General features: G+C 46.0%; 1 protein-coding gene across 1 annotated transcript in view; it reads left to right on the top strand.

The window, feature by feature from the left end:
- Positions 1 to 10,000, top strand: part of LOC143285246 (uncharacterized) — a 302,593-nt gene that overhangs the window by 240,189 nt on the left and 52,404 nt on the right. The window contains exon 5 of the mRNA XM_076592505.1: positions 8,879 to 8,908. Within this exon, the coding sequence (XP_076448620.1) occupies positions 8,879 to 8,908 (30 nt within the window). The remainder of the gene's footprint in view (positions 1 to 8,878; positions 8,909 to 10,000) is intronic.

Genomic DNA, 10,000 nt, shown 5'->3' with positions numbered 1-10,000 from the left:
GCAGTGGCGCAAAGTCTCCTCTCGTGGATGGCCTCATGTCGACATAATGATTGTCGATAGCGGCCTGTGAACCGAACGATTCCGGGTGTTGTTGTGTGTAGGGGATAAATAGGGATGTGTGGTGTGGGTGAGAGGGAGGGGGAGGGGGAGTCACGGGGTTGGTGGAGGATGGGGTGGGCAGTGTAACATAAATCATTTAATTTTTTCCTTCCATACCGCCCCCCCCCCCCCTCCTCCTCCCCGCCTACTCCACGAAAAGGCAAGAAAAAAAATTATACGAATCGAATTAGACGGGATCAATTGCCGAGTGGTTAAAGCGTTGGACTTTCAATCTGAGGGTCCCGGGTCCGAATCTCGGTAACGACGCCTGGTGGGTAACGGGTGGAGATTTTTTCCGATCTCCCAGGTCAACATATGAGCAGACCTGCTTGTGCCTGAAACCCCCTTCGTGTGTATACGCAAGCAGAAGATCAAAATACGCACGTTAAAGCTCCTGTAATCCATGTCAGCGTTCGGCGGGCTATGGAAACAAGAGCATACCCAGCTTGCACACCCCCGAAAACAGAGTATGGCTGCCTACATGACGGGGGTAAAACGAAACGGTCATACACGTAAAAGCCCACTCGTGTACATACGAGTGAACGTGGGAGTTGCTGCCCACGAACGAAGAAGAAGAAGAAGAAGGAGGATCGAATTAAAGTTCTTTAACCCCTTGACTGCTGCAGACGAGTAGGCTCGTTGGTGAAGGGTTGTCCGCTAAGATATGACCGAGCTTACAGGTCGGGATGTGGGGGTCAGTTACCGCGGTCTATTTGGAGTGCTTCCTCTTGGGACTCACTGCCTTCCTTTGGATCAGCGAAGTCAGTGATGCCACCTCTTAAACGTGCTCACTTACAGGTATCTCAGGTTCATCACCACACGTTTCATTTCGCCGTGGTTCAAAAGTCAAGGGGTTAAAAGTGTTTTTTAAGTTGTTGAAACTACTGTGTAAAATGCGTTTTTCCCCTCCCCCTTTGCTCGAATCAAGTTTTTTTTTCTTTTTTTTTTTTTTTTTTTTTTTTTTTTTAATTGTCCCAACCATGCAACGTGTCATTTCCAAGACATTTCCAAGACCACGTGACATTGTTCCCAGACTTTGCCCAGCTCAGTACAACATTTGTCTCTCCGCTCTGTCTCTCTGTCTCTGTCTGTCTGTCTGTCTGTCCCTCTCTCTCTGTTTTTCCTTCTCTTTGCTCTCCCTCCCTCTCTTCGTGTCTTCCTCCTCTTCTCTCCTCATCCCTCTCTCACCCCCTCACCCCACCTCTTCTCTCTCTCTCTCTCTCTCTCTCTCTCTCTCTCTCTCTCTTCTCTCCTCCTTGTCTCTCTCCCCCCCACACCCTCCTCTCTCTCTGCGTTGTATCTCTGTGCAAACATTTTTTCGTCTCTCTCTCTCTCTCTCTCCCCCTCATCCCCTCCCCCCCTCTCTCTCTCTCTCGTCTCTCCGCCCTGTCTGTGTGTTAGCAAAGCATCCATCAGTACCTCCAAACGTCTACTGCTTTTTTTTCTAACTCTGATCCCAGTGTTTGCTGGGTGTTGTTGACATGTGATACTTTTTTTGCCCAAAATTACACTGACGATTTTATTTTGTTTCTCGTGTTGGGCGGGGGTTTGCCGCCAAACAGCTTATTCATTTCATATGCAAAGGATTCTCCTTCCATTCCATATCTCTGCCATCTGTTGATCTGTGTCTGTCTTCTTTTCCTCCTTTTCTGTCTTTTTTTTGTATCTATCTCTGTCTTTGGGGGTCGTTGTCGCTCTGTTTCTGTCTGTCTGTCTGTCCGTCTTTGTCTCTGTCTCTCTTTCTCTATCTGTCTCTCTGTATTTCTCTCTCTCTCTCTCTCCCTCCCTCTCTCTCTCTCTCTCTCTCTCTCTCTCTCCCTCCCTCCCCCCCCTCTCTCTCTCTCTTAAGACACATACACATTCACACAGCTCTTACACGAAGTTCACAAGCTTTGCACAGCTCTTAGAAACAGAGACAGACGTTAGACGACGTCACAGAACACAGACAGCTCCAGGAAACAATAGACAGCTCATACGTATGAATAAAAAGACAACCCTTCAACCCTTTGACTGCCAAGCAAACAACAACAACAACAACAACAAAACAACCTAGAAAATTGTGTTTCAAGTCTCAAATCAATATCCAGAAAATGGCCCGGAGATATTCCTCTGTAAATCAATGGTGTGAATTTAACAGCCTTCCACCACAGTTATTCCCCCTTCTTTTGCTGTCATCAGTGATGTCACCATGACCCTGAGTTTTACGGGCATGGCAGTCAGTTTCAGTTTCAGTTTCAGTAGCTCAAGGAGGCGTCACTGCGTTGGGACAAATCCATATACGCTACACCACATCTGCCAAGCAGATGCCTGACCAGCAGCGTAACCCAACGCGCTTAGTCAGGCATTGAGAAAACAAAAAAACAAACAAAAAAACTCAGGGTCATGGTGACATCACTGATGACAGCAAAAGAAGGGGAAATAACTGTGGTAGAAAGCTGTTAAATTCACACCATTGATTTACGGAGGAATATCTCCAGGCCATTTTCTGAATATTGATTTGTGACTTGAAGACTTGAAACACAACTTTCTAGGTTGTTTTTGTTGTTGTTGTTGTTGTTTGCTTGGAAGTCAAAGGGTTGAAGGGTTGTCTTTTTATTCATACGTATGAGCTGTCCATTGTTTCCTGGAGCTGTGAAAGAGTTAATAATGAAGAGCACCCTAGATGTTTAGAGAAGTGGACGCTCGATCATGCGTGTATACAGCGGACAATTCCATCTTGTCCTCCTTTCTCTGTACTTGTTTCCCCTCTTCAGTCCTGACGCTTTGTTGTGCAGTTTTGCCTGCATCCGTGTTTGCTAAATTAAATCTCCATTTTTTTTTCTATCTCTCTCTCTCTCTCTTCCTTCCAGTCTGCCACCTTGCTCGTTTTCCCCTTCAAAGAGTTCCTTCCCCATCCTGTCTTTGAGGGTGATTTCCCTTTCCTTTCCGTTAGACCAGGAAAGCCGGGGACTTAATTTGATTGGGTGTGTTCAGAAGACTGGTTCTTTCTGTCTTTTTTTTTTTTTTTTCTTCTCCTTCTTCTTCTTCTTTTCTTTCTTGGTCTGTCTCTTGCTCTTTGTTTTGTTGTTGTTTGGTGTGTGTGTGGGGGGGGGGGGGGGGGAGGAGGTGCGTGGGGGGTGTGTGTGTTGGGGGAGGGGCCTCTTTGTCTCTGGATTCTGTTTCTCTTCTTTTAATCTTTGTGGACGCCCTCCCCCCCCTCTCTCTCTCTCTCTTTCCCTCCCTCCTTTCTCTCTCCCTCCCTCCCTACCATCTCTCTCCCCTCCCCCTCTCTCTGTCTCTCCCTCCCTTCCCCACTCTTTCTCTTTATAACGATTTTTTTTTCCTTACCCACTTCGTTCTTCATTGCTACCCCTCTCTCTCTCTCTCTCTCTCTGTCTGTCTCTCTCTCAAAGACAGGAAATAACTATGCAGACTTAGCATTGTATGTAATAAAATAAAATAAATAAATAAATAAAAACACTTGCTGATCTCGGTCTTGTTTCATTGTTCACAAGATCAAACAACTAGGTTCTGGTGTTTTGTGCTTTTGCTTAGCTCGGTGAAGTTTTCTTTTGTTTTGCTTCAAAACTCTGTTCTTTTTTTTCTTTTCTTTTTTTATTAGATTTCCTTCCATGCCAGCTGTCATTGTTGTTGACAAGAATACTCAATAATAATAATGATGACGATGATGGAAATAATAATAATAATAAAACTCCACCTTGAGTTCTTGTATTGCATCGAATTGTATTGTCTTGTATTATGTTTTGTCACAACAGATTTCTTTGTGTGAAATTAGGGCTGGCTGCTTCCCCTAATAGGAAGAGTGCATTGCCACAGTGCAGAACCACCCATACTCCTACTTTTTTTTTTTTTTTTTTTTTTTGTTGTGGGTTTTTTTTGTTTTGTTTTTTTTTTGTTTGGTTGTTTTTTTTTTGTTGTATTTGTTTAATCATCCAGCGAATGTTTCTGTGGATTGTTGTCAGGAACAACACTTTTGTTTGTCGTGGGCACTTTTACGTGCGCTAAAACAGAACGCTGCCAGCTCGTCTTATCTAAATGACTAGCACCCAGACCACCACTTGAGGTTCCGCGGTCCGACACAAACCCATGAAAACTCGCTGTCTAGTCAGAACGCATTACCCACGGGGGCTGAAACCATTCCATCCTCGGGGAGGAAGGTGGTAGAATGGTTAAAACGCTCACCTCAGCTGCCAATGCAGAGAGTCCGAGAGGATATGGGTTCGAATCCCGCTCTCGGCCTCTCTCCAAAGTTTGAATATAAAATCAAACTGAGCGTCTAGACAGTCTTTCGGATGAGACGATAAATCAAGGTCCCGTGTGCAGTACGCACATGGTGCACTGAAATAGAACCCATGGCAACGAGAGTGTTGTCATCTGGGAAAATTCTAAAAAAGAAATCCACTCTGATAGGCACACAGATAGATAAGCATGTTACTCAAGGCCTGACAAGCCCGTTGGGTTATGCTGCTGGTCAGGCATCTGCCTAGCAGATGTAGTTTAACGTATATGGATTTTTGTCCGAAAGCTGTGACGCCTCCTTGAGAAAATGAAACTGAAACTGGAACGTTCGACCCTAGTCCCTTCCCCATCATCACCCCTACCCACCCACCCCCCACCCCTCCCACAGCAAGAAGGTTATGTATACCCAGATCATGGACGTCGGGGTGGGGGTGGGGGGTATGTGAGAGGGAAGGCGGGGGAGGAGTTTGTGTGGTGTGGGAGAGGGAAGGCGAGGGAGGAGTTTGTGTGGTGTGGGAGAGGGAAGGCGAGGGAGGAGTTTGTGTGGTGTGGGAGAGGGAAGGCGAGGGAGGAGTTTGTGTGGTGTGGGAGAGGGAAGGCGAGGGAGGAGTTTGTGTGGTGTGGGAGAGGGAAGGCGAGGGAGGAGTTTGTGTGGTGTGGGAGAGGGAAGGCGAGGGAGGGGTTTGTGTGGTGTGGGAGAGAGAAGGCGAGGGAGGAGTTTGTGTGGTGCGGGAGAGGGAATGCGAGGGAGGAGTTTGTGTGGTGTGGGAGAGGGAAGGCGAGGGAGGGGTTTGTGTGGTGTGGGAGAGGGAAGGCGAGGGAGGAGTTTGTGTGGTGTGGGAGAGGGAAGGCGAGGGAGGAGCTTAAGTGGTGTGGAAAAGGGAAGGCGAGGGAGGAGTTTGTGTGGTGTGGGAGAGGGAAGGCGAGGGAGGGGTTTGTGTGGTGTGGGAGAGGGAAGGCGAGGGAGGAGTTTGTGTGGTGTGGGAGAGGGAAGGCGAGGGAGGGGTTTGTGTGGTGTGGGAGAGGGAAGGCGAGGGAGGAGTTTTGTGGTGTGGGAGACGGATGGTGAGGGTAGGGAGGAGTTAGTGTTGTGTGGGAGAGGGCGGGGGAGGGTGGAGGCGGGGGATGGGGGAAGGGGAGAGGACAGGGTCTGAAAGACAGATGAGAAAAAGGAAGGAGGTGCTATGACTGATGAGGACAGGGTGTTCTGGAGTGAGAAGATAACAGGGGTGGTGGGGGTGGTGGGTGTAAATGTGTGCGTGCGTGCGTGTGCGTGTGTGTGTGTGTGTGTGTCTGTGTCTGTGTGTGAGGGGTGCAGGAGGGTGGGGTGGTGGGGGTGTGGAGGAATGGATCGCACTCCCCTTGTGTGATCGATTCAACCGAGTGAAAAGTACAACAGGTTCAGACGATCTGACATCGACAGTTTTCCTCGTGGACTGCAAACACCGGAACCGCGACCGCGACGGACGAACCCGAGTGTGGCTGGGTATGCTGACACTCGGAATGAGCAGTGCGGGAGCAATGCCACTTTTGAAAAGGTTGTAGAGAATGGGACAGGAAAAAGAAAAAAGAAAAAGAAAAGTACAGCAGATGGACGATTTTTGGACTGGCAGAGTGGGGGAGGAGGGTGGGTCGGGGTGGTTGGGGTTTGTTGTAAGAGCAGAAGTGCTGAAGGAGAAAAGTGAGTGCGCTAAGTTTCCTTGGAGAAAAGATTATTCTTAATAAAGTATGTGGAGTTTAGTGTAGAGTTAGGAACATTCTAAATCAATGACAGGCAAACGTGCAGCTAAGTTCGCTCATAATTTTATAATCAGCCCCTGGATTTTAGGATATGAAGAGGCAGAAAGTATGAAAGGATGTTTCGGGGGAGGGCAAGGGTTTGTCAGGCGTGTTAAGTGAGTTACTTTGGGGGATGGGGTGTGTGTGCCTGTGATACCGGTGGTGATTGGGGAGGTGGTGGTGGTGGTGATGGCGGTGTGCCAGAAGTGGTGATGTGCGCGCATATGGTGAGCATGGCAGTTGTAAAGAAGATGGTGTTTCAGTCAGTGATTAATTTGTGTATGTGGGTGAGTGTGTTCACCACGCCTGTGTGTGTGTGTGTGTGCGTGTGCGTGCGTGCGTGTGTGTGTGTGTGTGTGTGTGTGTGTGTGTGTGTGTGTGTGTGTGCTTGTACCTCTCTATGTGTGGGTATGTTCGTGTGTGTGTGTGTGTGTGTGTGTGTGTGTGTCCATGCGCACGTTGTCGTGCGTGTGCATGTGTGTATGAATATAATCATGCGCGCATGTACCTGTATCTGTTTAGAGTGCTTACAAACGCGTGGCCCAGGATAAACAACAAGAAAAAAAAGAGAGAGACAAGGGAAGGTGGAGAAGGACCGGAGCAATTCTGAGGCACCAGTTGAAAACGAAGCAAAAGACAGACAGAAAGAAAGAAAGAAAGAAAGAAAGAAAAGAGAATGGCTAACAGTGTTTCTACTAGCAGTCTGTTTCTACTAGTAGTCTATTTCTCCAGTGCCAGGAAACAAAACAACAACAAAATAAAATTTTTAAAAAAGGGGGAGAGGGGGGAGGGGGGGAGGGCTTTTCCTTTATTCTATTTTATTTCTTTTACATTCCAGACTATCCCACTGCGTCTCCAAGGCGACCAATATCTTGGGGACAGGACAGAGAGAGTGGAGGGGGGGGGGGAAGGGGAGAGGAGGGGATGAGGAGGGGAGTGGATGGGGAAGAGGTGGAGGAGAGAGACAGAAGGATGGGAGGGGGGAACGGGGGTGGTGGTAGTGGTGGTGGAAGTTGGTGAAGGAGGTAGAGGGAAGCAAGGAAGGAAGGAATTGTGATGGATGAAAGTTTAGCTGGTTGTGAAAAAGAAAAAAACACAAACAAGAAGAGAACATACAAGTAGTAGTGTGTGTCGATACAGGATGGGGGAGATGTGGGTGGAAGGAAGGGGGAGGACGGGAGTTGTGGGGTGTTCGGGGTGTTGGTAAACGGGGGGGGGGGGGTTGAACCCGGTTACCCAAAGGCCGTGTAATCGATTCTTTCGATTGAAAAGTACATGTGTGTGCGTGTATGAGAGAGAAAGAAACTGTGGTGTGTGTGTGTGTGTGTGTGTGTGTGTGTGTGACTGTGTTGTGTGTGTGTGTTTGTGTAGGTGTGTAAGAGAGAGACACAGAGAGAGAGAGAGTGAGTCGCAGCTCACGAATGCTGAGGGAGAAGAATGAAAAGTCACGCATGCGCACAGAGAGACAGACAGGGAAATAGACACACAGAGAAAGCGGGGGAGGGGGGGGAGGGGGCAGGGAAGAAGGCAGGACTTCCTCAAGAGAGATGTCAGGCAAAGTCCCGGAGTTTCCACTGTCTATCCTTGCTAGTCATCTCTGTCTGTTGAAACCCAGAGTGAAATAAAAGAGGATAAAAGAAGTATCGGCAAAGCAGTGGTTGTAGAAATAGTAGTAGTAGTAGTAGTAGTAGAAGTTATTGATCAAGAAGAAGAAAAAAAATAATGTGATTAAACTTTTGAAATATTTTTTTCTGAAGAAAAGAGAGGTGGTTTTTATGTCGTGACGCTGCTTCCTAGTGACATTGCTGTTCAGAATCAAACAATGCGAAGAAGAAGAAGCAGAAGAGAGAGAGAGAGAGAGTGTGAGAGAGAGAGAGAGAGAGAGAGAGAGAGAGAGAGCTGGGGATTGTTGGTTATTTATCTGTACATATATGACTTTATTATGGATGTGTTCACACACACACACACACACACACACACACACAGGTTGTTAGTTATTATTTATTCATGTTGTTCGGAATTACATTTTATGATCTAAAGTTGTGTGGGTGTGTTTGTGTGCGTATGCGTGTGTGTTCATCACGAATGAACTAAATGATGTCTAACCATGTACGTCATCATTAAATCATTCAGAACTTCCATTTTTATCAAACTTTCTTCAAAATCACTTCAAGTTTAGATTTCAGTTTCCGCCAGTTCGTAACTCGTTCGCTTCAGGTGTACATGTTGTTCAGTTTACTTCACCTGGCTTATGATTGGATTTCATTTGAAGGAAAGCTATCATCCCTACCTCCGCTTGGTTGTTTTAGATAAGTAATTCCCGTTTTTATTGAAATTATCTCCCTTTCTAAGTTTTTAGAAGTTCTCTCCCATTTTTTTCAAAACCTTCGTCACAGGTCTTGTCAAAGCTGAGTGAGAAAGAACAGACTTATCCAATTATTTTTAGTTGTGAAATTTTTGGTATGTTTCTTGATTAGTATTTATTGTAGGACAGAGTGTCAGATCTCTTACTTCTGAATCACGTTTTTTTGGGTTTTTTTTTTTTTGGGGGGGGGGGAGGGGGGGACACTTCACATCATGTTTTGTTTTTGAATGTGTCTAAAGGATGTGTATTTGCCTTGATAACGATTTTTTTTTTTTTTTTTTTTTTTTTTTTTTTTGTGGACAGAAATTTGTTTCATCATTCTCTGTTTTTTTGTGCTTGCTTTTCTGACTGAGTTTGTTTTCTTCCATTCTTCTGTCTTGGCTGGCTGACTACCAGGGATACTCATGTATATGATGGGACCTTGCGGTGACTATAACCTTTTTTTCATTATTTTCCCTCCTGTATTTTTTTCTGCATTGGCTGGCTGTCTTGTCATGTCATGTCCGACTTTCTTTCATCTAAAAAAAAAAAAAAAAAAAAAAAAAAATTAGTTGTACCTCCACCTCACCCCCTCCCCTTCTCCCTGAATGAAAACCTTCTCCGTCATTTCTTTCCGTTTTCTTTTTCTGAGCATGTATGTTTTCATTTTGCGTGATTTTTATTTTCCGGTAGAGAAGTTGGCATGTTTGCTTGCGGATTTTTGTAGTTTTACGTAATGTAGAAGTGTATTAATTTCGAATTAGCCTACTTTAAGTGAATGTTTTCCTTCATTTTTTTTTTTTTTTTACAGTAAAATTTATTACTTTTTCCCCAGAGTATAGGGGGGTTGTGCTTCATCATTTTGTTGTTGTTGTTGTTGTTGTTGTTGGCTGGTTGGTTGGAGTAGACAATAGCATTTAGATTACAAATGTGTGTCTTCAGTATCGGATTCCGCGATGACAGTCTATGGGAATGTATGCTGTTCGTCATAATTGTCACTGAAGTTAAAACCAGAATTCATCTTCTCAGTTACTGACATGACTACGATCACAGATGTGCTTTTATGTGTTTCGTTTTTAGGGTTGCTTGGCACAAGTGATAACGAATATGATAAATATGGTATTTCTATCGCGCCAAAATCTTGTGCGCAGAGACAAAATCAAAGCGATTTCACTCACGACTCTTACAAGCATGCACAGCTCTAAGCCAAGTAGGGGGTTTGAGAAACAGTGGGCTGGAGGGAGAGAGAGAGGGCAGGGGAGGGGAGGACGGGTCTGTATTGGAAAGGTGTATGCTTTTGAGGCCGGCCATGAAAGAGCTGAGTGCAGGAATCAGACCAAGCGACGAAAGAGGGCGATCGTTCTGAGTGTGGTAGTGGTCCATCGGGTTCGACGATGACATCTGTGTGCGGAGGTGGACTCGCAGGTGACTGTGGAGTCCCAAGGCGGGAACAGCAAAGACGTCCGTCCGCAATGGAGACAGGGAAACTGGCCTGGAGGTTCTGGATCCTCACTAATTCCCAAGTTTATGGTGCAGAGA

The sequence above is a fragment of the Babylonia areolata genome, chromosome 8 (assembly GCF_041734735.1).
Source record: "Babylonia areolata isolate BAREFJ2019XMU chromosome 8, ASM4173473v1, whole genome shotgun sequence".
NCBI lineage: Eukaryota > Metazoa > Mollusca > Gastropoda > Neogastropoda > Buccinidae > Babylonia > Babylonia areolata.
This window is presented reverse-complemented; position numbering and strand designations above follow the sequence as displayed.